Source organism: Chrysemys picta, chromosome 17, assembly GCF_011386835.1.
Source record: "Chrysemys picta bellii isolate R12L10 chromosome 17, ASM1138683v2, whole genome shotgun sequence".
Lineage (NCBI taxonomy): Eukaryota > Metazoa > Chordata > Testudines > Emydidae > Chrysemys > Chrysemys picta.
The window spans coordinates 26,358,097-26,384,863 of NC_088807.1; the positions used below are offsets into that span (position 1 = coordinate 26,358,097).

The 26,767-nt window shown below is 69.7% G+C and overlaps 4 protein-coding genes across 5 annotated transcripts; all 4 read left to right on the plus strand.

Moving 5' to 3' along the window:
• Positions 1-1,002: 1,002 nt before the first annotated feature.
• Positions 1,003-7,408, plus strand: LOC101946394 (vasopressin V2 receptor). Its single transcript, XM_065571296.1, has 3 exons — positions 1,003-1,547; positions 4,377-5,187; positions 7,164-7,408. Exons 2-3 carry the CDS (start codon positions 4,383-4,385, stop codon positions 7,364-7,366), a joined length of 1,008 nt encoding a protein of 335 aa, XP_065427368.1. The 5' UTR covers positions 1,003-1,547; positions 4,377-4,382; the 3' UTR covers positions 7,367-7,408.
• A 1,531-nt stretch (positions 7,409-8,939) lies between these two features.
• Positions 8,940-12,987, plus strand: NAA10 (N-alpha-acetyltransferase 10, NatA catalytic subunit). Of its 2 annotated transcripts, none has more exons than XM_065571306.1 (8): positions 8,940-9,099; positions 9,492-9,590; positions 9,951-10,009; positions 10,252-10,297; positions 10,628-10,743; positions 11,994-12,038; positions 12,168-12,263; positions 12,733-12,987. In XM_065571306.1, exons 1-8 carry the CDS (start codon positions 9,079-9,081, stop codon positions 12,734-12,736), a joined length of 486 nt encoding a protein of 161 aa, XP_065427378.1. In that variant the 5' UTR covers positions 8,940-9,078; the 3' UTR covers positions 12,737-12,987. The 2 variants fall into 2 exon arrangements, with proteins under 2 accessions (XP_065427378.1, XP_065427376.1); XM_065571304.1 differs by having other exon boundaries at positions 12,168-12,252.
• Positions 12,988-13,368: 381 nt separating this feature from the next.
• LOC101939820 (U8 snoRNA-decapping enzyme) lies at positions 13,369-15,767 on the plus strand. The gene is given in 4 exon segments (XM_065571310.1): positions 13,369-14,065; positions 14,629-14,746; positions 14,749-14,900; positions 15,582-15,767. Coding segments are annotated over 4 exon segments (594 nt in total). The 5' UTR covers positions 13,369-13,927.
• A 518-nt stretch (positions 15,768-16,285) lies between these two features.
• Positions 16,286-26,698, plus strand: ARHGAP4 (Rho GTPase activating protein 4). The gene is given in 29 exon segments (XM_065571265.1): positions 16,286-16,318; positions 16,320-16,605; positions 18,468-18,637; positions 18,639-18,658; positions 18,931-19,093; positions 19,359-19,421; positions 19,497-19,676; positions 19,819-19,947; positions 20,439-20,660; positions 21,112-21,213; positions 21,458-21,535; positions 21,537-21,644; positions 21,928-22,012; positions 23,162-23,189; positions 23,373-23,451; positions 23,700-23,760; positions 24,012-24,026; positions 24,029-24,088; positions 24,181-24,248; positions 24,250-24,316; positions 24,485-24,590; positions 24,889-25,116; positions 25,206-25,288; positions 25,683-25,693; positions 25,695-25,867; positions 25,952-26,041; positions 26,359-26,464; positions 26,466-26,502; positions 26,613-26,698. Coding segments are annotated over 29 exon segments (2,937 nt in total).
• Positions 26,699-26,767: the final 69 nt, after the last annotated feature.

Below are 26,767 nucleotides of genomic sequence, written 5' to 3' on the forward strand. Positions count from 1 at the left end.
CAGCCCCCCCCCCCCACACTCTAACCACCAGATCCCACTCCCCTCCCCTCTCCTCCCCTCCCAGAGCCGGGGAGAGAACCCAGGAGTCCGGGCTCCCAGCCCTGCATTAGGGGTGGTGATTGTCTGGCTGGCTGGCTGGGGAGGGGGGGGGGGGCGAAAAACAAGGAAACAATTTTATGGTGATTCCGGCTGCCCAGTGAAGCTGCAACAGGAAATTCCAGCCCCCCAGGCGTTGCCCCCCACTCCCGCCCCGCGGCGCCCCCCACTCCCGACCCGCAGCTCCGCCGGCGCCCCTCGCTCCCGACCCGCAGCCCCTGCTAGCCTGGTCCTGGGCTCCCCCCAGCTGTGACCACCAGCTCCCAGCCCCACCCCCCTCCCAGAGCCAGGAGAGAACCCAGGAGTCCGGGCTCCCGGCCTCTGCCCCAGTCCCTAGAAGTTGATACCATCTTCCTAGCATGAGTCCCCGACTAATGAGGCGTTGAATGACGTGCAAGAAACATTGGGGCGGGGGGGGGGGTGGCCTGGGGTGTGTGTGAATTCCTGGGCAGGGGGAAGCTGTTGTAACAGCCTTAAAGTCCCTAAATCTCCAGGGGTGGGAGCCAGGACTCCTGGGTTCTCTCCCCGGCTCTGGGAGGGGAGTGGGGGCTGGTGGTTAGAGCAGGGGAGCTGGGAGCCAGGACTCCTGGGTTCTCTCCCCGGCTCTGGGAGGGGAGTGGGGGCTGGTGGGTTAGAGCAGGGGGGGCTGGGAGCCAGGACTCCTGGGTTCTCTCCCCCGGATCTGGGAGGGGAGGGGGGGCTGGTGGTTAGAGCAGCGGGGGCTGGGAGCCCGGACTCCTGGGTTCTCTCCCGGCACTGGGAGGGGAGTGGGGGCTGGTGGTTAGAGCAGGGGGGCTGGGAGCCTGGACTCCTGGGTTCTCTCCCGGCGCTGGGAGGGGAGTGGGGGCTGGTGGTTAGAGCGGAGGGGGGGGAGCTGGGAGCCCGGACTCCTGGGTTCTCTCCCTGGCTCTGGGAGGGGAGTGGGGTCTGGTGGTTAGAGCGGGGGAGGGGCTGGGAGCCCGGACTCCTGGGTTCTCTTCCCGGCTCTGGGAGGGGAGAGGGGGCTGGTGGTTAGAGCAGGCGGGGCTGGGAGCCCGGACTCCTGGGTTCTGTCCCAGCTCGGGGAAGGCAGGTCACCCCCCCCCCATCCTGCTGGGGGTCGGCATCCACCAAGAACTTTATTTATTCTGGCTGGACTCCAGGACCTGCCTTCATTCTCTTACCCCGCGGGAGGGGGGGGGGGGGGTCAGCCACCTGCTGGTTTTAAGCCCCGCCCCAGCCCCCCCCCCCCATTACTCTGCCCGTCTCTCAGCAGAGCCCCGGCTCTCATCTCTGGGGGATCCTGCGCTTTCGCTTCCACCTCTCCAGGGAAGGAGGGGCTGGGAAAAGAACCCAGGAGATCGGGAGGGGGAGTCTCTGTGGCTGGGTTTATTCTGGGGGGGTCCCAGACCAACAGGGGGTGAACCCTGAAAGAAAACTCCACCCGCAGCTGGTGGGTGTCCTGCAAAAAGGTAAGTGCAGGGACCCTATTTATCAGTTTGGGGAGAACCCAGGCGTCCTGGCTCCCCCCCCCCCGGCTCCAACCCACCAGCCCCCTCCCAGAACTAGGGGTGCAGAGCTAGAAGGGGGGAGGAGAGGGGGTAGTGGTTAGAGCGGGGGAGGGGGGACTGGGAGCCTGGACTCCTGGGTTTTCTCCCTGGGTCTATTACTGACTCACTGGGTGACCATGGCCAAGTTATTTGCCCTCCCTGTGCCTCAGTTTCCCCACATGAACGGGGGTGTCTGGCCCTCCCAGGGGCGCTGGCCAGGGTCCCCTGCAGCTGCGCCTAGAAGGGTCCAGTCTGCGGGAACAGCCCCAGGCGCCGGCCCGGGTGAGGTTACCCTGTCAGGCCAGCGGGAGGGGACCTGGCCGCGTTGTGCGATGACACGGCAGGGTGTGACGGGGGCCCCGCGCTGGCCTTGGGCTGGTTGTGGTTGTGTTGCATTGGCCTGGTGACCTGCACTGCATTGTGTGTCGCGTCTGCAGTGTCACTGCCCTGAGCCTGCAGCGTTCGCTCGCCGGGCACCAGCGTGGCGCGGGCCACACTGGGCGCTTGTGTTGCCTCTTCCCCAGATTGTGTTGCTTGCTGGGGTCGAGCGGTGCATTGTGCGACTGCTTTGTGCCTCAGCCCGCGTGTTTCACTGCAGGGGTGTGTTGGGTTGCAGGATTGTGTTGGGTTGTTGGCTTGCAGGGGTGTGTCAGTTGCAGGGTTGTGTCGCGTTGTTGGTTTGCAGGGGTGTGTCACGTTGGTGGCTTGCAGGGGTGTGTTGGGTTGTTGGGTTGCATGGCTGTCGTGTTGTTGCCTTGCAGGGTTGTGACGCGTTGTTGGGTTGCATGGCTGTGTTGGGTTGCAGGGTTGTGTCGCATTGATGCCTTGCAGGGGTTCTGTCACGTTGTTGCCTTGTAGGGGTGTGTCAGTTGCAGGGTTGTGTCGCGTTGTTGGCTTGCAGAGGTGTGTCAGGTTGCAGGGTTGTGTCGCGTTGTTGGCCTGCAGGGTTGTGTCACGTTGTTGCCTTGCAGGCATGTGTCGGGTTGTTGCCTTGCAGGGTTGTGTCGCGTTGTTGCCTTGCAGGCATGTGTCGGGTTATTGCCTTGCAGGGGTGTGTCAGTTGCAGGGTTGTGTCGGGTTGTTGCCTTGCAGGCGTGTGTTGGGTTGTTGCCTTGCAGGGGTGTGTCAGTTGCAGGATTGTGTCGCGTTGTTGCCTTGCAGGCGTGTGTCGGATTGTTGCCTTGCAGGGGTGTGTCAGTTGCAGGGTTGTGTCGGGTTGTTGCCTTGCAGGCGTGTGTCGGGTTGTTGCCTTGCAGGGGTGTGTCAGTTGCAGGGTTGTGTCGGGTTGTTGCCTTGCAGGCGTGTGTCGGGTTGTTGCCTTGCAGGGGTGTGTCAGTTGCAGGATTGTGTCACGTTGTTGGCTTGCAGGGGTGTGTCAGTTGCAGGGTTGTGTCGGGTTGTTGCCTTGCAGGCGTGTGTCGGGTTGTTGCCTTGCAGGGGTGTGTCAGTTGCAGGATTGTGTCACGTTGTTGGCTTGCAGAGGTGTGTCAGGTTGCAGGGTTGTGTCGCGTTGTTGGCCTGCAGGGTTGTGTCGCGTTGTTGCCTTGCAGGCATGTGTCGGGTTGTTGCCTTGCAGGGTTGTGTCGCGTTGTTGCCTTGCAGGCATGTGTCGGGTTATTGCCTTGCAGGGGTGTGTCAGTTGCAGGGTTGTGTCGGGTTGTTGCCTTGCAGGCGTGTGTCGGGTTGTTGCCTTGCAGGGTTGTGTCGCATTGTTGGCTTGCAGGGGTGTGTCAGGTTGCAGGGTTGTGTCGCGTTGTTGGCCTGCAGGGTTGTCGCGTTGTTGCCTTGCAGGGGTGTGTCAGTTGCAGGGTTGTGTCGCGTTGTTGGCTTGCAGGGTTGTGTCGCGTTGTTGCCTTGCAGGGGTGTGTCAGTTGCAGGGTTGTGTCGTGTTGTTGGCTTGCAAAGGTGTGTCAGGTTGCAGGGTTGTGTTGCGTTGTTGCCTTGCAGAGGTGTGTTAGTTGCAGGGGTGTATCGTGTCGCGTTGTTGCCTTGCAGGGGTGTGTCAGTTGCAGAGTTGTGTCGTGTTGTTGCCTTGTAGGCGTGTGTTGGCCTGCAGGGTTGTGTCGCGTTGTTGCCTTGCAGGGGTGTGTCAGTTGCAGGGTTGTGTCGCGTTGTTGCCTTGCAGAGGTGTGTCAGATTGCAGGGTTGTGTCGCGTTGTTGCCTTGCAGGGGTGTGTCAGTTGCAGGGTTGTGTCGCGTTGTTGGCTTGCAGAGGTGTGTCAGGTTGCAGGGTTGCGTCGCGTTGTTGGCCTGCAGGGTTGTCGCGTTGTTGGCTTGCAGGGGTGTGTCAGTTGCAGGGTTGTCTCGCGTTGTTGGCTTGCAGAGGTGTGTCAGGTTGCAGGGTTGTGTCGTGTTGTTGCTTTGCAGGGGTGTGTCAGTTGCAGGGTTGTGTCACGTTGTTGGCTTGCAGAGGTGTGTCAGGTGCAGGGTTGTGTCGCGTTGTTGGCCTGCAGGCGTGCGTCGCGTTGTTGCCTTGCAGGGGTGTGTCAGTTGCAGGGTTGTGTCGCGTTGTTGGCCTGCAGGGTTGTCGCGTTGTTGCCTTGCAGGGGTGTGTCAGTTGCAGGGTTGTGTCGCGTTGTTGGCTTGCAGGCGTGCGTCGCGTGGCGTTGGCTGGTGCGGCGGCTGCCTGGAATGACGCTGTTCCGCTGCGTTGTTGTGCGGCTCTGCACTGCTCCGTGACACTTCGTGGCTGCATCGTGTGTCGCGTTGTCACCGCACGCTGCCCCCCTCACCCCCTCCCTCTCCCTGCAGCCCGCCATGGCCAACGCCTCCCTGGCTCCCAACGCCTCCCTCCCGGACGACCGCGACCCCGCCCTGGCCGTCGCCGAGGTCACCGTCTTGACCGTGGTTTTCCTGCTGGCCACGCTGAGCAACGGGCTGGTTCTGGGGGCGCTGGGCCGGCGCCGCGCTCGCTCCGCCCCCATGCACCGCTTCATGTGCCACCTGTGCCTGGCCGACCTGGCCGTGGCCCTCTTCCAGGTGCTGCCCCAGCTGCTGTGGGACGTCACCGACCGCTTCCTGGGCCCCGACCCCCTGTGCCGGGCCGTCAAGTACCTGCAGGTGGTGGCCATGTTCGCCTCGTCCTACGTCATCCTGGCCATGACCTACGACAGGCACCGGGCCATCTGCCGGCCGGCGGTGGCCTTCCGGCGGGGCCGCGTCAGCTGGAAGGCCCCGCTGGTGGCAGCATGGGGATCCGCGCTGCTCCTCAGCCTGCCCCAGCTCTTCATCTTCTCCAAGGTGCGGCTGCCCGAGGGAGCCAGCGACTGCTGGGCCACCTTCGCCGAGCCCTGGGGGGCCCGGGCCTACGTCACCTGGGTCACCCTGATGGTCTTCGCCTTGCCCAGCCTCTTCATCGCCGCCTGCCAGGCCCTGATCTTCCGCGAGGTGGCCAGGAGCCTGGGGCGGGGCCCCCGGGGGGCCCAGGGCAGGGGGGTCTCGGCCGCCGTGGCCAAGACGCTGCGCATGACGCTGGTCATTGTGCTCGTCTACGTGTTCTGCTGGGCCCCCTACTTCTGCGTCCAGCTCTGGGCCGTGTGGGACCCCCGGGCGCCTGTAGAAGGTGAGACCCCCGCGGGCTGGAGACCTCCCCCCCCCCCGCCTCCCCCCGGAGACCTCACTCCCTGCACCCCCCACCTCGCCCCGGCCCGGAGACCTCACCCCCCCCGTACCCCTCCCACCTCCCCCCTGGACCTCCCGTGCACCCCCCCAGCCTGGAGACCTCACCCCCCCCTGCCACCTCCCCCCTGCACGCCCCCCACCTCACCCCCTGCACCCCCCACCTCGCCCCGGCCCGGAGACCTCACCCCCCTGCCACCTCCCCCCTGCACCCCCCCACCTCACCCCCTGCACCCCCCACCTCGCCCCGGCCCAGAGACCTCACTCCCCCTGCACCTCTCCCACCTCCCCCCTGCCTGGAGACCTCACCCCCCCACCTCGCCCCGGCCCAGAGACCTCACCCTCCCCTGCACCCCTCCCACCTCATCCCTGGATCCCCCCAGCACCCCTACCAGCCCAGAGACCTCACCCCCCCACCTCGCCCCGGCCCAGAGACCTCACTCCCCCTGCACCTCTCCCACCTCCCCCCTGCCCGGAGACTTCACCCCCTGCACCCCCCCACCTCACCCCTGGATCCCCCCAGCACCCCTACCAGCCCAGAGACCTCACCCCCCCACCTCGCCCCGGCCCGGAGACCTCACCCCCCCTGCCACCTCCCCCCTGCACCCCCCCACCTCACCCCCTGCACCCCCCACCTCGCCCCGGCCCAGAGACCTCACCCCTTGCACCCCCTCTGTACCCCCCCGGCCCAGAGACCTCACCCCCCCTGCACTCCCCCCACCTCCCCCCTGCTCGGAGACCTCACCCCCTGCACACACACCCCAAGACCGGAGACTTTACCCCCGCTGGCCCCATCTCCACCCCCCCAAACCGACCCAGTTCCGAGCCCAGAGACCTCACTAGGAGACTGCAGGCAGGGAATGAGGGCATCAGCAGGGCCGGGGGGGGGGGCAGGGGGCTGCGGATCGGGAGTGAGGGGCACCGGCAGAGCAGGGGAGGGCAGGGTCCGGCTAACAGGGGGCTGTGGCCAGGCGTGAGGGGCACCGGCAGGGCAGGGGTGTGGGGGGGGTGCAGGTCGGGAGTGAGGGGCACCGGCAGGCCTGGGGAGGGTGGGGGGCTGCGGGGTCAGGAGTGAGGGGCACCGGCAGGCCTGGTCTGGCAGGGGGCTGCGGGTCGGGAGTGAGGGGCACCGGCGGAGCTGTGGGGGGGCAGGGGCTGTGGGTCGGGAGTGAGGGGCGCCGGCGGAGCTGTGGGGGGGCAGGGGCTGCGGGTCGGGAGTGAGGGGCGCCGGCAGAGCTGTGGGATGGCAGGGGCTGCGGGTCGGGAGTGAGGGGCACCGGCAGGGCTGGGGGGCAGGGCTGGGCTAGCAGGGGCTGCGGGTCGGGAGTGAGGGGTGCCGGCGGGGCTGGGGGGCGGGGCTGGGCTAGCAGGGGCTGTGGGTCGGGAGTGAGGGGCGCCGGCGGAGCTGTGGGGGGGCAGGGGCTGCGGGTCGGGAGTGAGGGGCGCCGGCAGAGCTGTGGGGGGGCAGGGGCTGCGGGTCGGGAGTGAGGGGCGCCGGCAGAGCTGTGGGGGGGCAGGGGCTGCGGGTCGGGAGTGAGGGGCGCCGGCGGAGCTGTGGGGGGGCAGGGGCTGCGGGTCGGGAGTGAGGGGCGCCGGCAGAGCTGTGGGGGGGCAGGGGCTGCGGGTCGGGAGTGAGGGGCGCCGGCGGAGCTGTGGGAGGGCAGGGGCTGCGGGTCGGGAGTGAGGGGCGCCGGCGGAGCTGTGGGGGGGCAGGGGCTGCGGGTCGGGAGGGAGGGGCGCCGGCGGAGCTGTGGGGGGGCAGGGGCTGCGGGTCGGGAGGGAGGGGCGCCGGCGGAGCTGTGGGAGGGCAGGGGCTGTGGGTCGGGAGGGAGGGGCGCCGGCGGAGCTGTGGGGGGGCAGGGGCTGCGGGTCGGGAGGGAGGGGCGCCGGCGGAGCTGACCTCCCCCTCTTCCCCCCCAGGACCAGCCTTCACCCTGCTGATGTTACTGGCCAGCCTGAACAGCTGCACGAACCCCTGGATTTACGGGGCTTTCAGCAGCAGCGTCTCGGGGGAGCTGAGTCGCCTCGTGTGCCCCCGGCTGCCCCGGCCCCGCGCCGGGTCCCTGCCCAGCGACTCCCCCCTCACGGGCACCTCGGTGCTGAGCCGGGACCCCGCGGCCTGAGGATCCCAGCGACAGACACGGGGGGGGGGGGGGCTGCAAACCTGGGTGCTCTGGCTTTGGGGGGCTTCCTGGGGGGCTAGCGGGGAATCTGGCTGGGGGGGTCACTCTAGGGTGAGGCCTGGATCCATTTGGGGGAGCAAAGGGACCCCCGTTTACACCCCACTCCCTGAGGGGCCAAATCTGCACCTGTGAAAGTCAACCCAATAAAAAGCGGGGACGGAGAGAGAGGCTGTGTGATCACTGGGGGTGGGGGGCCGGGGGTGGGGGGCACCAGCGGAGTGCGGGCGGGGGGGGGGATAGACGGACGCGGTGTAGTTTGCGCTGATCACCAGTAGATGGCGTCACGAACAAATCTACTTCCACCCGCTTTTGGCTAAACCCATCAGCCCCCCGCCCCTTCCCGGAACCGGGGAGAACCCAGGAGTCCGGGCTCCCAGCCCCCCCCTGCTCTAACCACCAGCCCCCACTCCCCTCCCAGAGCCGGGGAGAGAACCCAGGAGTCCGGGCTCCCAGCCCCCCCTGCTCTATCCACTAGCCCCCACTCCCCTCCCAGAGCCGGGGAGAGAACCCAGGAGTCCTGGCTCCCAGCCCCCCCTGCTCTAACCACCAGCCCCCACTCCCCTCCCAGAGCCGGGGAGAGAACCCAGGAGTCCGGGCTCCCAGCCCCCCCTGCTCTAACCACCAGCCCCCACTCCCCTCCCAGAGCCGGGGAGAGAACCCAGGAGTCCGGGCTCCCAGCCCCCGCAGTTGGGTTTCGCCCACGTGCGGACGGTCCCTGTCCCCGCCGGCTGCACATCTGGGCAGGTGTGGGGGGGGGGACCCAGCCCCCCCCGAACCTCTGCGCCCCTCCCGAGAGCCCCCCCCGGATGTGCTGGTACCCCCCTTTGTGCGGGGGGGGTTAGGGACCCACCAGCTGTGCCCCCCCCTCTAAGGACTCACGGGGGGGTCTGGACCCAGCGCCAGATCTGACCCCGCCCCCCGGCCGTGGTTCCTGGGGGGGTCACTGCTATAGGGAAGCTCACAGCCTTAGCACATGTCCGTAGCTGCACCCTCATTGGACCATGCCGCTGTCACCGTAGGCCACGCCAGCTTCTGATTGGCTGTTGGCAGGACTAGGCCGGAATCTAAAGGGCAGGCGCTGGCCGGCCTGTGAGTGGCTGGTGAAAGCGTCAATCGCTCCCCTCGTGGCCTGTTATTGGTTGTTTCGGTCCTGTCCTCGCGTCACTCAACTCTCCCTAGAAGGTGAATGGACAGCTCGAGGCGTTGTGCTCTATGATTGGTTAAAAGGGGAGGGGAGGTGAATCATAACCAACCTCCGGGATTGGGATTGGTGCGTTCTTTGGGGAGGCGGGACTTGTGCCCCATCGGACTGTCCGATTGGCCGGCAGCGCGGTCCGGGGAACAGCAACATCGACTCCGCCTACTTACATCAGCCCGCCTCCTTCCGGCCAATTGGCCGGGGCTGCACCCAATGAGCGGGGCGCGTCCTGCGGTCTGGCCATGCGATTGGCTGACTCCGGAGACGCGTGGGCGGGGCGTGACCCCGGCTTCGCCCCGCGATTGGCTGCACGCGGCCACCTATCTCCCCGCCCGGGCAGGGTATTGGCCGGAGCCGGTCGGGGAGGCGGGGCCGGGACGGGACCCGCCCCCTGGGTCTCGGCCGCCGCGCGGAGCCGCCGCCGGGAGAGAGACGCGGAGCCGGAGCCGGAGCCATGAACATCCGGAACGCGCGGGTGCGGGGGCGCCGGACGCCTGGGTTCCCTGGGGGCGGGGGGGTCTCTGAGGGGCTGGGCGGTGAGGGGGGAGGGGCCGGACGCCTGGGTTCCCCGGGGGGAGGTCTCGGCGGTGAGGGGGGAGGGGCCGGACGCCTGGGTTCCCGGGGGGGCGTCTCGGAGGTCCCGGGGGGGCCGGACGCCTGGGTTCCCGGGGGGGGGTCCCGGGGGGGCTGGGCGGGGAGGGGCGGGGCCGGACGCCTGGGTTCCCGGGGGGGGGTCTCGGAGGTCCCGGGGGGGCGGGGCGGGGCCGGACGCCTGGGTTCCCGGGGGGGGGGTCTCGGAGGTTCCGGGGGGGCTGGGAGGGGCGGGGCCGGACGCCTGGGTCCCGCGCTGACGCCGCCCCCCCGCAGCCCGAGGACCTGACGAACATGCAGCATTGCAACCTGCTCTGCCTGCCCGAGAACTACCAGATGAAATATTACTTCTACCACGGGCTGTCCTGGCCGCAGGTGCGCCTGGGTCCCCCCCGGGGTGCGGGGGGCGGGGGGCGGGGCGCCTGGGTCCCCCCCGGGGGGTGGGGGGCGCCTGGGTCCCCCCCCGGGAGGGGGAGGAGGGGGGCGGGGCGCCTGGGTCCCCCCCCGGGAGGGGGAGGAGGGGGGCGCCTGGGTCCCCCCGGGGAGGGGGAGGAGGGGGGGCGGGACGCCTGGGTCCCCCCCCGGGAGGAGGAGGAGGAGGAGGGGGGGGGCGGGACGCCTGGAGGAGGAGGGGGTGTTCCGGGGTAGCCGGGTTATGGGCCGGCGGGAGGGGACGTGTCCTGGGGGAATTCCCCCCCTGCGCCCCCAATCTCACCCCGGCCCGTCTCCCCCCAGCTCTCCTACATCGCCGAGGACGAGAACGGCAAGATCGTGGGCTACGTGCTGGCCAAGATGTGAGTCGTGGGGCTGGGGCGTCAGCAGCCCCCCAATCCCCGCCCTGGCCCCCCTCGTCCTCTCCCCTCTCAACCCCCCCACAGCCCCTTCCTGGTGCCTCTGCCCCCCTCCCCTGCACGCTCCAAATCCCCTGTGCCCTGCCCGCCCCCACTCCTGCCCTGGCCCCCTCGTGCCCCCGTGTCTGCCCGTGGGGCTGGCTCGTCCCTCGGGCTCCGTGCTGACTTCTCTCCTGTCGCCCTAGGGAGGAGGACCCCGACGACCTGCCCCACGGACACATCACCTCCCTGGTGCGTGGCGGGCTCACGGGGGGAGGGGCTGGAGCAGGGGAGAAGGAGGGGTGGGGGCTACCAGATTGTGGGGGAGGCAAAAAGGAGGGTCTGGAGCAGAGGGGTGCCTGGGGGCTATTGGGGGGCTGGGTGCACACCGTTTGGGGGGGCAGGTGCAGACTGGGGTAGGGGGCGCCCTGTTCGAGGGGGGTCCCAGGCGTGGGGGGGGGGCAGGTGCAGACTGGGGGGTTGCCCTGTTCAAGGGGGGACCAGGTGCAGACCGGGGTGGGGGGCGCCCTGTTTGAGGGGGGAATGGGCGCAGGTCAAGACGCCCCCCTGGCCCCCCCCCAGGCCGTGAAACGCTCCCACCGGCGCCTGGGGCTGGCGCAGAAGCTGATGGACCAGGCGTCCCGCGCCATGATCGAGAACTTCAACGCCAAGTACGTCTCCCTGCACGTCCGCAAGAGGTGAGCCCCCCACGGGACCCCCCCAGCCCCGGGACTGCCCGGGACCCCCTTCTTCACACCGCCAACCCGCCTGTGACGGGTCCCCCCGGCTCCCACTCGGAACTGGGGTCCCATTGAGTCCGTCCGTCCATCCCACCAGCGCACACAGGTGGGGACACACCTGGAGAGCTCAGCTAAGGAGCTGCCCAGTTACTCAAGTGACCCCCACCTGGGATCGGCCCAAGGTCAGCTCGGGACATCCCCCCCACACCCCCCCACACCCCCCGCGCGATGTGGAGGGGGATCTGCCCGGCTTTCGGCCCCCAGGTCCGATTTCCACACACTGGCCTTAGACAAAACCAGCCCGAGAGAGAGTCCAGAAGTGATGCTAAGGGAGAGCGGCAGCTGGAAGCGGCTCACCCAGCAAATAAACAGCCCCCAAACGGAGCGTCGCCCCCTCCCTGGGGTGTCAATCGGCCAGTCCTCCCCTACAGCCCCCAAACGGAGCGTCGCCCCCTCCCTGGGGTGTCAATCGGCCAGTCCTCCCCCGGCGCGACGGACGGGCCGGCTGGGGCTCGCGGCACAAGCTGCCTCGGCTTTCCCAGGAGAAAAATCCCTTCGCCTCGGACCAGCGTGTCCCCCGTTCAGTCCTTGCCCCTCCGGTGTTTCCGTGTGTCGTTGCAGGGAGAGTGAGGGCCCCTCTGATGTCATCGGCCCCCTTTTCTAGCTTCTCCCCACTTGCTGGAAAGCTCTTACCTGGGCCCCACACTTCCTATGGGGTTGGGCTGTCTCGGTCCCTGGGGTGACCCTGGGGCGTGTGTGCGTTTCCCCAATGAGCCACGGCCTTTTCACTGTCCTCCCTGAAAGGCTGCTTGTCGGGAGGTTGAAAACACCCCCCCCTACACACCCACACATTTCAGTAACGCCCCCCCACACCCACATTTCAGTCACAACCCCCCCCCCCCCGCGCGCGCGCGCGCACACATCCTGAGACCACACCAACCCTCTGTCTCTCTCTCTCCCTCCCCCCCCCCCCGCCAGTGACACCTCAGCCCCCCAGCTGCCAGTGCTGGGTAACCCCCAGATCTTCACCCAATCCCCCCAGAGCAAGTGCCCCCCCACCTCGCCCCACTGCCCCTGAGCCCCCCACCTCTGCCCAGAGTCCCTGCCTCAGCTGGGCACTTGCTCCCCCTGCCCTGTCTTTGGGGGAACCCAGCCCCTATGGGGCCTCGTGCCCCCATTTACTGACCCCTCTGTCCCTTCTCTTGCAGTAACCGGGCGGCTCTTCACCTGTACTCCAACACCCTCAACTTCCAGTGAGTGCGGGGGGGGGGATGGGGGGCAGGGGGCAGTAGAGGGGCAGGGGGCAGTGTGGGGGGGGCAGGGCAGTGTCTACCTGGCACCCCCCGATGGTAATGTGCGCCCCCTCCCCCCCCCCCCCCCAGGATCAGCGAGGTGGAACCCAAATACTACGCGGACGGGGAGGACGCCTACGCCATGAAACGGGACCTGACCCAGATGGCAGACGAGGTTCAGAGAGTGTGTGTGTCCCCCCCAGCCCCATAACCCCCCAGCCCTGCCGGTGCCCCTCACTCCCGACCCGCAGCCCCATAACCCTCCAGCCCCATAACCCCCCAGCCCTGCCGGTGCCCCTCACTCCCGACCCGCAGCCCCATAACCCCCCAGCCCTGCCAGTGCCCCTCACTCCCGACCCGCAGCCCCATAACCCTCCAGCCCCATAACCCCCCAGTCCTGCCGGTGCCCTTCACTCCCAACCCGCAGCCCCATAACCCCCCAGCCCTGCCGGTGCCCCTCACTCCCAACCCGCAGCCCCATAACCCCCCAGCCCCATAACCCCCCAGCTCCTGCCGGTGCCGCTCACTCCCGACCCGCAGCCCCTGCTAGACTGGCCCTGCGCCCCCCCCCCCCCCCCCCCAGCCCTGCCGGTGCCCTCACTCCTGACCCGCAGCCCCTGCCCTCTGGCCCCCCTGACCCCTCCTCTCCCCACAGCTGAGGCGGCAGCTGGAGCTGAAGGAGCGGACCCGGCAGCCGGTGCTGGAGCACAAGGCCAATCACGGAGGCGACTGCTGCCCGGGGGTGACGGGGGGCCCGGGGGCCCCCGAGGACAGCGGGGGGGACAGCAAGGACGTGAGCGAGGCCACGGAGAGCACAGACGTGAAGGACAGTTCCGAGGCCTCCGACTCGGCCTCCTAGGGCCCCGCCGTGGGGCACTGGGGTAGCCAGCCCAATAAAGGTCACCGCTGAGCCGTGGGGTGTGTGTGGTCTCTGCCCTCCCACCGGGGGGCGGCGCCTGGCATGGAACCGCCCCGGGGGCCCGGACAATGGGGCAGCCCCCTGGGTGTCATGTGCCCCCTGGGACCTGCCCTTGCACCCTGCACTGGACCCAAGGGAGCCCCGGCCCCCCCCCTTCCTCGCTCCAGAGGGTCTCTGCTGGTGGGGTGAAGACGGGGTGTGGGGGGGGTCTGGACGCAGCCTGGCCCCTTCTAAGGCCCCCGGCCCCCCACGGGCTGACGGGCTGCCCCCACCCGGCTTCCTGAGGAGGGTTTGTTAGTCACTTGCTGCTGTTGCGCCCCCCCCCCCCCCCCCCGCCAAGGGTGGGATGGGGGGTGTCATAGTGTGAAAAGAATGACCAGCCCCCCCCCCCCCCCGTTAACCATGTTCCACATGTGGGAAACTGAGGCATGCGGTGTATTCATACCTATTACACGAGCTTCCCCTTCCATCGTGGGGGGCACCCCGAGCCCCTCCTCCAGTCTCCCTGCTGTCCCCCAATCCCAGGGCCCCCTGGAGATCCCTCTGCTGCCCCCCCTGCTCCAGCGGGGTGAGCCCTGCTCTCCACTGGGGGGCAGCCTTCTCGCCATCATCCTTCCCCCCCCTCCCCCCCCATGGGGCTCTGCTGTACTCTAGGGGGCCCCATGGGCTGGGGGGGCGCCTGCCCGCTGATTGGATCCCCTCTTCCAGCTGTTCCCCTCCCGCCCCCCCGCACCTCGGAATGGGGGGAGCTACGTTCCACTAGCCCCGCCCTCGGGGCCCAGCTGATCGCTCACGTTCCACTAGCCCCGCCCACGCGTGGTGTGCGTGTCTCCGCGTTCCATTGGCGGGCGCTGATTGGCCGCTGCGCGCCCCGCCCCTCCCGCTCGTGCAGAAAGGGGCGGGGCCCCGCAGGAGGCTGGAGGCGGCGGCGATGGGCGAGTCGCGGATCCTGTCCCGGGCCGAGGCGCTGCAGCTCGGGCCCGGCTGGAGACACGCGTGTCACGCCCTGATCTGCGCGCCCTGCCCCGGCCGGCTCTTCGGGCGCGTCCCGCTGCGCCACGCCGTGCTGGTGGGGGGCCCAGGGGCTGGGGGGCTGAGTTAGGGGGTTCTGGGGGACTTGGGGGGGTGAGTTCGGGAGTTCTGGGGGGCCCTGGGAGCTGGGGGTCCCAGGGTTGAGTTAGGGGAGCCCTAGGGGCTGGGGGGCTGAGTTAGGGGGATCTGGGGAGTTTTGGGGGGGCTGAGTTAGGAGTTCTGGGGACTCCAGGGGGCTGAGTTCTGGGGGCAGCTGGGAGTCTGAGTTAGGGGGTTCCAGTGGGCCCTGGGGGGTTGAGTTAGGGGAGCCCTAGGGGCTGGGGGGCTGAGTTAGGGGGTTCCAGTGGGCCCTGGGGGGTTGAGTTAGGGGAGCCCTAGGGCTGGGGGGCTGAGTTAGGGGGATGTGGGGGTGTCCCCCTGGGGAGCTGCCTGGGGTGGGGATGAGATGCTCACATGGAGGTCCCTGTGGGGGGCTGTTGTGAGGGGATCCCCTGGGGGCTCTGCGGGGCAGAGAGCCCTGGGAGGGGGCTGGGGGTGAACCTGCAGGAAGGGGGGGGACTGTCCCAGAGCCCCCCGCTAACCCTGCCCCCTCCCCCGCAGATGCAGATGCGCTTTGACGGGCGGCTGGGGTTCCCGGGGGGGTTCGTGGACCCCCAGGACGGCTCCCTGGAGGCCGGGCTGAACCGGGAGCTGCGGGAGGAGCTGGGGCCCGGGGCGGCCCCCTGAGCCTGGCCGAGGGCGACCATCTCGGGGCGCGCTGCGCGGAGACGCCCCAGCGCCTGGTGGCTCATTTCTACGCCAAGCGGATCAGCCTGGAGCAGCTCCAGGCCCTGGAGGACGGAGCCACGAAAGCCAAAGACCACGGGCTGGAGGTGGGGGGCGGGGGCAGCAGTGTGGGGCAGGAGGTGCTGGGGGCAGGGAGCTGAGTGGGGGGCAGTGTGGGGCTGGCTGGGAGCTGGGTGGGGTGGGGCTGGGAGGGAGGCAGTGTGGGGCTGGGAGCTGAGTGGGGGCAGTGTGGGGTGGGGCGGGGCTGGCAGGGGGCTGAGTGGGAGGCAGTGTGGGGCTCGGTGGGGGCGCTGGGGGGCAGTGTGGGGCTGGGAGCTGAGTGGGGGCAGTGTGGGGCTGGGAGCTGAGTGGGGGCAGTGTGGGGCTGGGAGCTGAGTGGGAGGGGGACGGGGAGCTGAGTGGGGGGCAGTAGGGGGCTGGGAGCTGAGTGGGGGGCGCTGGGGGGCAGTGTGGGGCTGGGAGCTGAGTGGGAGGGGGACGGGGAGCTGAGTGGGGGACAGTGGGGGGCTGGGAGCTGAGTGGGAGGGGACGGGGAGCTGAGTGGGGGGCAGTAGGGGGCTGGGAGCTGAGTGGGGGGCGCTGGGGGGCAGTGTGGGGCTGGGAGCTGAGTGGGAGGGGACGGGGAGCTGAGTGGGGGACAGTGGGGGGCTGGGAGCTGAGTGGGAGGGGACGGGGAGCTGAGTGGGGGGCAGTGGGAGGCTGGGAGCTGAGTGGGGGGCTGGCAGGGGGCTGGGGCAGCGGCTCACGGCCGGCCCGTCTCGTTGCAGGTCCTGGGGCTGGTGCGCGTCCCCCTCTACACGCTGCGGGACGGGGCCGGGGGGCTCCCCACTTTCCTCTCCAACAGCTTCGCCGGCTGCGCCCGGGAGCAGCTTGTGCAGGCGCTGGGGGCCCTGGGGCTGGTGCCCGAGGCCGAGCTCCGCCGGGCCGACGCCGCCTCCCGGAAAGGACTCTGACCCCCCCCCCGAAAAATGATGGGAGGGGCCTGGACCCTGCACCCCCCCGCCCCACACGCAGCCTGTCTTGTGCTGGGGGATGGGTGCAGTGCCCGGGAGAGGGACCCAGGGGTCCGGGGGGATGGAATGACAAGAGGCCCCCCCTTAGTTACTGTGCCTGGGGCAGGGGAGGGGTTCAGGGATGGCAGGTTCAGCCCCCAAAAAATCCAGGGGGGGGTGGCTGTGAAACTTCCCTTCCACGCAGGAAGGGGTTCAAGCAAGAAAGTTACCTCTGACCCCCGCCCCCGCCCGGGTCTCTGCGTGACCCCCCCCCCGCGGCTACCCCCCCCCCCGCGACGCGGCTGCCCCCGGGTGTTTCTGGGCCCGACACTAATCAACCAGCAGGGAAGTGGAACAGGGGGTGTCGGGGTGTGGGGCAGGGGCAGGGACCCACAGCAAACCCCCCTCACTCCCGACCCGCTCCTCTGGGGGCAGGTGATGTCTGTAGAGGGGGGGTCCGTGGGGGGGTGCGTCTGTCTATGGCGTCCAGCCCCCCCGGTCGCTGGCAGCGTGGGGGGGGCACTGACTGGGGGGGCTGCAGCGCACAAGGGGTTAAGGATGCTCCTTCACTTCCTCTTCCCCCCCCCCCCCCAGGCTTGGGCCGGACGCGGGGGGCGGGGCGGACCGGACGCGGGGGGCGGGGCCAGGCGCAGCCGCGGCGTGGGGCGCTGGGACTCGGCGCCGGGTCCTGCCCAGCTCGGATCGGGGCCCCCCGCGCAGCCCCCGCCCGGCATGAGCGCGCTGGCCAAGGCGCGCAAGGAGCGCTGGCCGCAGGCTGAATATGAGGCGCAGGCGAAAGGTGAGGGGGGCCCGAGGCTGCGCCCCCCCCCCCGGCTATGGGCTGCGGGGGGAGAGGGCTGAGCAAGTGGGGGCCGCGGTGGGGCGGGGGCAGCGAGCCGGGGGGCGCAGGGGGGCGGGGACCAGAGGGGGGCTGGCCGAAGGAGTCTGCGTGTTGGGGGGGCTCCAGTGGGGCTGAGGCGTTGCATTGGGAGGGGGCTGAATGGGCTGCCCCGACCCCCCCCCCAACCTGAGCCCACCCCACTGCCCCCCGCCCTATGGCTTGGGGGGTCGCCTGAGGGCTCGGGCCCCTCCCCCTGCTGGGGGCTGGGGGCCCGGACCCCTGGATTCTCTCCCGGCTCCTGGGGTCAGTGGGGCTAATGGGGGGAGCCCACACCCCAGCCTCTCCCCGCAGCCCGGCCGAGCCCAGGAGCGGGTTTTAATGCAACTTCCCCCGCAGGTTCCGGCCTCTCAGCTCCGTTCAACTTCCTCACCCCCCCGGCTCCCCCTCCCCCGCCACAGAGACCTGGGGAATCCCAGCAGAGTTCAGGGCCAGGGGAGAACCCAGGCGTCCGGGCTCCCAGCCCCCACTCTGCTCTAACCCACCAGCCCCCCTCCCCTCCCAGAGCCAGGGAGAGAACCCAGGAGTCCTGGCTCCCAGCCCCCCTGCTCTAACCACCAGCCCCCCTCCCCTCCCAGAGCCGGGGAGAGAACCCCGGAGTCCTGGCTCCCAGACCCCCCTGCTCTAACCACCAGCCCCCCTCCCCTCCCAGAGCCGGGAGAGAACCCAGGAGTCCTGGCTCCTAGACCCCCCTGCTCTAACCACCAGCCCCCACTCCCCTCCCAGAGCCGGGGAGAGAACCCCGGAGTCCTGGCTCCCAGCCCCCACTGCTCTAACCACCAGCCCCCACTCCCCTCCCAGAGCCAGGGAGAGAACCCAGGAGTCCTGGCTCCCAGCCCCCACTCCCCTCCCAGAGCCGGGGAGAGAACCTAGGAGTTGGTTAGTTCTTCACTGTGGGGTGTGTCCTGGTGCATGTGGCTGGGTGGGGGTTGGGGGGAGCTCGGACTCCTGGGTTCACTCCTGGGCTCTGGGTAGGGGTGGGTGAGGGCCGGGGGGTAGCCCTGTGGGGGTTGCTGGCACCGCCCCCTCCTGCCGGATATGTGGGTTTGAGGCTCTGGGGCAGGATGTGGGGGAAGGGGGAGTTCTCCGAATGTGGCCACAAGCAGGGCCACTAGTGCCCACTCTCGGCTCTCTCCCCCCCCATCAGTGGGTCAGCTGCCGCCCGCGGGGAAAGAGGAACGTGGGGGGGCAGGCAAAGGGGGCCGTTCCAGCCCCTGCCCCAGGGCGGGATCCCGGCGGGTGTCCCCCCAGAGGGGACAGGTCACTGAACCCCATTCCCTGCCCTCAGAGCCAGCCATGGGGGGCAGGTGCCCACGGGGCTCGCAGACTTCCCCATTTCCCCCCCACACCCCCAACTCTGCAGCTGCCCAGGAAATGAAAGTGCCCAGCAAACAAATTGATGCTCCCGGACTCCTGGGTCCCTTCCCCTTCCCTGCTCCGCCAGCCCCGAACTCCTGGGTCCCTTCCCTGCTCCTCTCTGCCCCACCCCCACCAGCCCCAAACTCCTGGGTCCCTTCCCTGCTCCTCTCTGCCCCACCCCCGCCAGCCCGGATTCCTGGGTCCCTTCCCTGCTCCTCTCTGCCCCACCCCCGGACTCCTGGGTCCCTTCCCTGCTCCTCTCTGCACCACCCCCGCCAGCCCCAAACTCCTGGGTCCCTTCCCTGCTCCTCTCTGCCCCACCCCCGCTAGCCCCGGACTCCTGGGTCCCTTCCCTGCTCATTGGGGCTCCTGGGCGCCCCCTGCTGACGCTGCCCCCCCTGCAGAGCTGCGTGGCCAGCTGGGCGAGCAGCAGCGGGGGCGAGAGGCCCAGGCCGAGCTCCGGCTGCAGCTGCTCCAGGACATGGGCGACTTCCTGCGGCGAAAGGCCGAGCTGGAGCAGGAATATTCCCGCGGGCTGGAGAAGCTGTCGGAGAGATTCACCGCCCGGCTGCGCGGGGGCCAAGGAGCACTCCAGGTGGGCTGGGGGTCGGGAGTGAGGGGCACGGGGGGGCTGGGGGTCGGGAGTGGGGGCACAGGGGGCTGCGGGTCGGGAGTGAGGGGCGCCGGCAGGGCTGGGGGCTGCGGGTCGGGAGTGAGGGGCACCGGGAGGGCTGGGGGTCGGGAGTGAGGGGCACGGGGGGCTGCGGGTCGGGAGTGAGGGGCACTGGGAGGGCTGGGGGTCGGGAGTGAGGGGCACGGGGGGCTGCGGGTCGGGAGTGAGGGGCACCGCTCTCCATCTCTCCCCAGGAGGGAGCAGGACCCGCCGTCCCCCCTGCAGTGCTGGCAGCTGGTGTTGAATCAGACCCGCCAGGCCGGCCGGGACCACGGGGCCCTGAGTGATATTTACGCAGGGCCCCTGACGCTGCACCTGACCCAGCTCAGCGACGATCTGGGGCGCCTGGTCAAGAAGGTGGGGCTGGTCCCCCTGCCCTGGTCTCCTGGGTCCCTTCTCCCCTCCCCCCAGGCCCTGCTCTCCCTGCCCTGGTCTCCTGGGTCCCTTCCCCCCAGCACTGCTCCCCGGACTCCTGGGTCCCGTCCCTCCAGCGCGACGTGGTGCCCTCCCCCCGCGGGTTCCTGGGGATCCGTCCCATGCCCTGGGCTGGAGGGTTGGTGCGGGAAGGGAGGGGTTGATAGGGCCCCCCCATCTCTAATGCTGCCCCCCCGTGCCCCCCCAGAGCCGAGACCTGGAGCAGCAGATGCAGGACGAGCTGCTGACGATGATTTCTGAGCTGCAGATGGTGAGTGCGGGACCCGGCGGGCGGGGGGGTCGGGGGGGGCTCCGGGCTCCCCACTGACCCCCCCCGCCCCCCCAGGCTATGAAAACCTACCAGACGCAGCACGCAGAGAGCCAGAGCGCGGAGAACAAACTGCGGGAGGCCGAGCGGCAGGAGGAGAAGAGGGGGGGCCGGCAGCCCCCCGAGCCGGGGGGAGCCGGGCAGGACAAGCTGGCCCGACGCGCCTCCCTCCGCAAGGGGGAGCGGCTGGTGGAGAAGGTGAGCTGGGAGGAGGGGGCCTGGGGCTCATGGGGGGCAGGGAAGTGGGGGGGGCGGCTCTGTGCTTTGGGGGGCAGAGGCTCGGGGGGGTTGGCTGCCCCCCCCCGCTGACGGGTCTCTCCCCCCCGCCCCCCCCCCCCAGCGCCAGGCCCGGTTCCTGGCAGCGCAATCGAAGTGCACAGGAGCCCGGAACGATTATCTCCTGCACCTGGGGTCCACCAACGCCGTCCTCCGCAACTACTACCTGCAGGACGTCTCCGACATCCTCGACGTACGCGGGACCCAGGCGTCCGGGGAATGGGACCCAGGCCTCCGACAAGGCTGGATGCTCCAGGGGATTGAGGGGCACCAGCAGGGCGGGGGCTGGGTTCGGGGGCTGCGGGTCGGGAGTGAGGGGCACCGGGGGCTGCGGGTCGGGAGTGAGGGGCGCTGGCAGGGCTGGGGGGGGCAGGGCTGGGCTAGCAGGGGCTGCGGGTCGGGAGTGAGGGGCATCGGCAGGGCTGGGCTAGCAGGGGGCTGCAGGTCGGGAGTGAGGGGGCACCGGCAGGGCTGGGGGGCAGGGCCGGGCTAGCAGGGCCTGCGGGTCGGGAGTGAGGGGCACCGTCAGGGGCTGGGTTCGGGGGGCTACAGGTCGGGAGTGAGGGGCACCGGCAGGGGCTGGGCTCGGGGGCTGCGTGTCGGGAGTGAGGGGCGCCGGCGGGGCGGGGCTGGGCCGGCCTTGGGGGGCGCCGGGCCGGGGTTCAGGGGTGTGTCTCCCCGCAGTGCTCGGACCTCGGGTTCCATCTCTCCCTGGGCCGCCTGCTGCGGACGTACCTGGCGGCCGAGGGTCGGGCCCAGAGCTCCTGGGGGGAGGGGTTGGGGGCGCTGGAGGGGGCCGTGCTGGCCCTGGACCCCCCCGGGGACAAGGCTCGGCTGATGGAGGCCAACCCGGCCGCGTACTGCCCCCCCCCGCGCTTCGAGTACCACCCCCATGAGGGCGACGAGGTGAGAGGGGGTCTCGGGGGAGGTATCGGGGGAGGGGATGAAGGTGGGGCGGGGGAGGGGATAAAGGTGGGGGGAGGGGATGAAGGTGGGGCGGGGGGAGGGTAAGATGGGTGTGGGGGGAGGGGGAGGGGATGAAGGTGGGGTGGAGGAGGGGATCAAGGTGGGGCGGGGGGAGGGTAAGATAGGGGGAGGGGGAGGGGATGAAGGTGGGTGGAGGAGGGGATCAAGGTGGGGCGGGGGGAGGGTAAGATGGGAGGAGGGGGAGGGGTGAAGATGGGGGGGGGGGGGAGGGGATGAAGGCGGGGCAGGGGGAGGGGAAGATGGGTGTGGGGGGAGGGGGAGGGGATGAAGGTGGGGCAGGGGGTGGGGGAGGGTAGATGGGGGTGGGGGTGGGGCGGCAGCGGTAGATATAGGGGGTGGGAACAACCATCGCCCCCCCTTTTCCCCCCAGGTGTCGGAGGTCCAGGCCGTGGGGTCCCTGCGCCCGGAGCTGCTGCTGCAGTGGCAGGCCATCGAGACGCGGCTGAAGGACCTGAGCCTGGAGACCGAGGAGGTGGGGTCGGGGGAGTGGGGAGGTCGGGGGGGCAGGGAGCGGGGGGGCTGGACGCTCACAGCTGGGGTGTTGGCACATGGGGAAACTGAGGCAGACACGGTGCAGAACTCAGGTCCAACGTGACCAGGGAAAAGCCACGTTTCACGGGTCGGGGGGGGGGCCGCTCGCGCCAATGGCTGCTGCTGCAAAGGATTCTGGGACCTGGCGCCGGGCTCCCCCCTCACCCCTCCCGTGGCCCCCCCAGGTGAACAAGACGCTGCAGGCGACGCTGAGCAGCTTCCGGGAACTGCTGGGGGCGGAGGAGCCCGAGGTGCTGGAGGCGTTTTGGGGGGCCGGGCTCGGCTGAGTCGCTGCGGGGGGCCAGTGCCGAGGGGCGCAGTGGGGCCAAGCGACGGGCCCAGCAGCTGGAGACAGAGACCTTCTACCTCACGGTACGGCCCCCCCCCGGCGTGTGAAACCCCCGCCCCACAGAGCCCTGACCCATGGCGCCCCACAGAGCCCTGACCCATGGCACCCCGCAGCCCCACGGAGCCCCGACCCACAGCCCCCACAGGGCCCCTCACCCCCACCCCACGGTGCCCCGCACTGCCCCCTCTGCTGTCCCCCATGCTCCCCATTGCGCCCCGCAGCCCCACCCCCCCGCCCCACGGCGCCCCACAGCCCCTCCGTGTCCCTCACTCCCGCCCCGCCCGGCTGATCCTGTCCCCCCCGCAGAAGCTGGAGCTGTTCCTGACGCGACGGAGCATCGGGGCGAAGTTACAGTCGAAGCTGGAGACGCTGGGCGAGGCCATCGCGAAGGGTGAGCGGGGACGGGGGTGGGGGGGAGAGAAAGGACCCAGGTGTCCGGGCGTTAACTCTGTGTGACGGCTTCGGTCACAGAGACCCCCTTGGGACTGTCACCTGACGTGCTGAGTTCACCTCGGAGCCCATTTTCCCTGCCAGCCGGGCACTGCAGAACCGGCCGTGTGGAGCCAGACGCGCCAGCCGGCTGCAACCCAGAGCCACGTCTGGGCCACGGCCCCAAAGCCTCAGGTGTTAACCAAGAACTGCCCTGCAGGTTCCCTGCCTCCAGCCCCCCAGCTCCCCGTGGGGTCCGAACCCCCCAAAACCCCTTTCACTCGGTCTAAAGCTTATCCAGGCTAAACTCAGAACCTGTCCCCCTCGATAACCCTGAGAGCGAGATGCACAGCTGTGTGATCCCCAGCTATTAATTACTTACTCTGGGTTCATTAATAAACAAAAGTGATTTTATAAAAAGTCAGATTCAAGTGGTTCCGCGTAGTAACAGACAGAACAAAGTAAGTTACCAGGCAACATGAAACAAAAACCCGCAAGTCTGAGTCTGATGCCTTTAAAAAACTTGTTACAGATAAAATCTCAGCCTCCGAGATGTTCCAATGAGCTTCTTTCACAGCCTAGACCCCTTCCTAGTCTGGGCCCGACCCTCCCCGGCACGGCCCTTGTTCCAGCTCAGGGGGGAGCTGGGGGGTTTCTCATGACTGCCGCCCCCTTTCTTCTGTCCCCCCCTTATATCGCCTTGGCCCAAGGCAGGAACCCTTCGTCCCTCCGGGTCCCGTCCCCCCCACTGGAAAAGCCCCAGGGTTAAGATGGATTCCAGGCCCGGGTGACATGGTCACATGTCCTGGGAGCCCCCCAAGCCTGGCTCCCAGGGCCCTGCCTGCAAACAGAGCCACCCCCAGCCAATTGTCCCGGCTAACGGGAGCCACCAGGAACGGCCCCCACTTGGCATCATGACAACAGGCCCCCCGAGTTAGTTCCTATTTCTAGTCCCAGATCCACGAGTGAGACATTTATACAGACACGACGGCCACGCCCCGGAGATTGTCCCGTACGAGAGCCCGTTGGCGTGAAACATGTTCCAGTTACGTCCTAGTCACTCTTAGCATGTTTCCATGTCCTCACGCTCTGCCTCTCGCTTTCTCTGCAGCAGCCGCTGAGGACGGAGAGGAGCTCAGGTGAGGGGGGCCGTGGGGGAGGGGGGTTGGGGGGGGTCCCAGGGCTGGCAGCTCTAGGTCTCCCCCCCCCCCCAGATATCCTGGCCCCTTAGGCACCGGGGGGGGGGGGCTCTGGCAGAGCTGGGGGGTGTCCCCGGGATCCCCCACCTCAGTGTCTGACGTGTTCTTCCCCCCCCCCCACAGGGCCCTTCCACGCGCCTCCCTCCCCCGCGTCCCGGCCGCGTTCGCCTCCTTCCCCACAGACCTGGAGGACTTTGTGCAGGTACCAGCCCCCCCTCCCCCACGCTGCGTCCCCCCCTGGCTGGCTCAGTCCGCAGCTTCCCCCAGGCCCCCGTTGGTCCCTGTGGGGTGGGGGTGGGGGGTCTCCTGCCCCCCAGCGCTGGTGCCAGGAGCTGCCCCTCGTGCGCTTTGCTGAAGCCTGGGGGGTGGATCCAGTGTCCCCTAGCCCCTCCCCCACCAATGGGGCAGAGGCTGGGGGTCCCTGGTGTCTGATCTCCCCACCCCCCACAGAAATCTGGCCAGGCTGTCCCGCTGGTGGTGGAGAGCTGCATCCGATTCATCACCCTGCACGGTAAGGCCTGGGTCCCCCTCGCCTCGCCCCGTCCCGGACGCCTGGGTCCCATTCTCTCCCCTGTGCCTGGGGCTTGGACTGCTGCTGTCCTGGACGCCTGGGTCCCATTCTCCCGTCCCTGGGGCTTGGAGTGCTGCCGTCCCGGCCGCCTGGGTCCCCCTCACCCCATCCCGGACGTCTGGGTCCCATTCTCCCCCGTCCCGGATGCCTGGGTCCTGGGCTGCCCGTCCCACGCCGGGTTCTCCCCACAGGTCTCCAGCACGAGGGATCTTCCGGGTGCCGGGATCCCAGATGCGAGTGACTGAAATCCGGGAGGCCTTCGAGAGAGGTGAGGGGGGGCCGGGTGGGAGGGGGATGGTGGGGGGGGAGACCGAGGGAGCTGCCCCCCCCTCACCACTGCCCCCCCTGCTCCCCCCACAGGCGAGGACCCGCTGGCGGGTGGCTCCTACCCCCGGGACCTGGACTCGGTCGCCGGGCTCCTGAAGTCGTTTTTTTCGGGGGCTGCAGAAGCCCCTTTTTCCGCCGGACGTTTTCCCGGAGCTGCTGGTGATGGCCCGTTGAGGTCTCCCCCCCCCCCCCCCCGCCCCGTGTGACCCACCCCCAGCGTGTCCCCCCGTGTGCCCCACCCCCTGTCCCCGTCTCCCCCATGGACCCCCGTCTCCGTCCCTCCCCCTGGCCTCGGGCTGTTCTTTGCCCCCCAGCTGACCCTACCGCTCCCCCCCAGAGCTGGAGTCCCCGTCCGAGCGCATCTCCCACCTCCGCACCCTCCTGGCCCGGCTCCCGGCGCCCGTGGTCGTCGTCCTACGATATCTTTTCGCCTTCCTCAACCAGTGAGTGGTCGGGGGGCGGGGCAGGGGTGACTCGGTGGGGGGCACCATGGGGGCCATAGGGCAGGGGGCTCAGCGGGGGCGCGGGTGACTCGGTGGGGGGCTGGGCAGTCGGGCAGGGCGGGGGTGACTCGGTGGGGGGCACTGTGGGGTGGGGGGCTGAGTCATGGGGCAGGGCGGGGGTGACTCGGTGGGGGGCACCGTGGGGTGGGGGGGCTGGGCCGTGGGGCAGGGCGGGGGTGACTCGGTGGGGGGTGCCGTGGGGCGGGGGGCTCAGCCTCTGCCTTTCCCCCCCCCCCAGCGTGTCCCAGCACAGCGAGGAGAACATGATGAACCCCTACAATCTGGCCGTCTGCTTCGGGCCCACGCTGGCGGCCGCCCCCCCCGGCCTGGACCCCGTCTCCACCCAGCCCCACGCCAACGAGGCCGTGAAGTGCCTGATCCTGTACCCCGAGGCCACCTTCCCGCCCCCCGACCAGCTGCCCGGCCCCCTGTACGAGCGCTGCCTGGCGCCGCCCGACGAGGACGGGTAAGTGGGGGGCAGGGGATTTCCCGGGGGTGGGGGGACCCTGATGGGGGGCAGGACCCCGATCTCACCCCCTCTCTCCCCCCCCCCAGGGAGACGCTGCCCCTGGACCCCGCGGCTGAGGAGAGCGAGGGGGATGGGCCCCCCGAGACATCGACTGTGGCCAGTGAGGATGGTGAGGGGAAGGAAGGTCCCTTCCTGCCCCAGATCTGCCATTGGAGAGGGTCCCACCCTCTGGGGGTTGGCCCCCCAAGGGCCCCACTCTGCACACAACAGCCACCCAGTGCCCTGGGGGGCAGCATTGAGGGGTGCCGGCGGGGGGGAGGCCCTAGGGGGCACGGGCAGGGGGCTCTGATGGGAGGGGTTGGGGGCCCTAGGGGGTTGGGGGGCTCCTGGAGGAGGGCTTTAGGGTGCTGGTGGAAGAGGGTTGGGGCCCTTGGAGGCGTTGGCAGGGGTCGGGGTGTGCTGGCGGAAGAGGGAGGCTGCGGGGGGCTGGGGGGCTCTGGAGGGTGGGGGCCCATGGGGGCTGGGGGCTCCAGTGTGGTCTGACGTGTCCCCCCGCCCCCCAGACCCGCAGGGACCCCCCCGAGGCCGTGGCCCGGTTCTCCTACGAGGGGCGCTCGTCCCAGGAGCTCTCGTTCCAGCCGGGTGACCGGATCCGGCTGCTGGCCAAGGCCTCCCCAGACTGGTGGCGTGGGGAGCTGGGGGGGGCCCGTGGCCTGGTTCCCCACAAGTACATCAGCCTGATCCCCAGGTGAGGGGGGTGCAGGGGGCTGGAGGGAGGGGGCTGGGGGGAGGGGGGAGAACAGCCCCCCTAACTAAGTCACCTGCCCCCCAGCACCGGGAAAAGCCGGAGTCGCCGAACCTCGGGGTCGGACGGAGATGCCGGGTCTCCCCCAGCTGAGCCGACACCAGAGTCAATCAGCAGGTGAGGGGGGGTCCTCGGTTACATGGCCCCTGCCCCGCCCCCAAGGGGACCCCAGACACCTGCCCCCCCCACCTGTCCTGGAGGGGTCCCCGGATAACCAGCCCCCGGATACCCGGCCCCCCGCCCCGGAGTGGGCCCCGGATAACCAGCCCCTGCCCCGCCCCCGAAGGGGACCCCGAATACCCGGCCTCGCCCCTGAGGGGTCCCAGATAACCAGCCCCCGGATACCCAGCCCCCTGCCCCCACCTCTGAGGGGTCCCCGAATACCCAGCCCCCCACCTCTGAGTGGACCCCATCTGACCCCCCCCTTTCTCTAGCAGGCTGCGGGTGAACTCGGAGGGCAGCCGGGGGCGCCAGCGACCTGGGACCAGCCCCATCCGCAAACTGGCTTCTCCCTTCATCGACTCGGGGCGTCTGCCTTTCCCCCTTCAGCCCCCCAGTGCCCCCCGGGCTGTCGACAGGTGAGACCCCCCTCCCCGGGCAAGAGGTCCCTGGGGAGCCAGCCCCACCCCAGAGGTGGCTGCCCCGACTCTCTCCCTTCTCTCTGCCAACACTGCCTTTCCTCCTCCAGGACGGAGCGGGGGGCTCTGGGGGTTGGCCTCTCCGGCAGAGAGAAACAAGGGGCCCCGGAGAAGCACGTGGAGATGGATAAGGTAAGTTTTGGGGGATGTACCCCAGCCCCCCTTGGGGCTGACCCCCCCACCCTCCCCAGTGCTGGCCCCCACC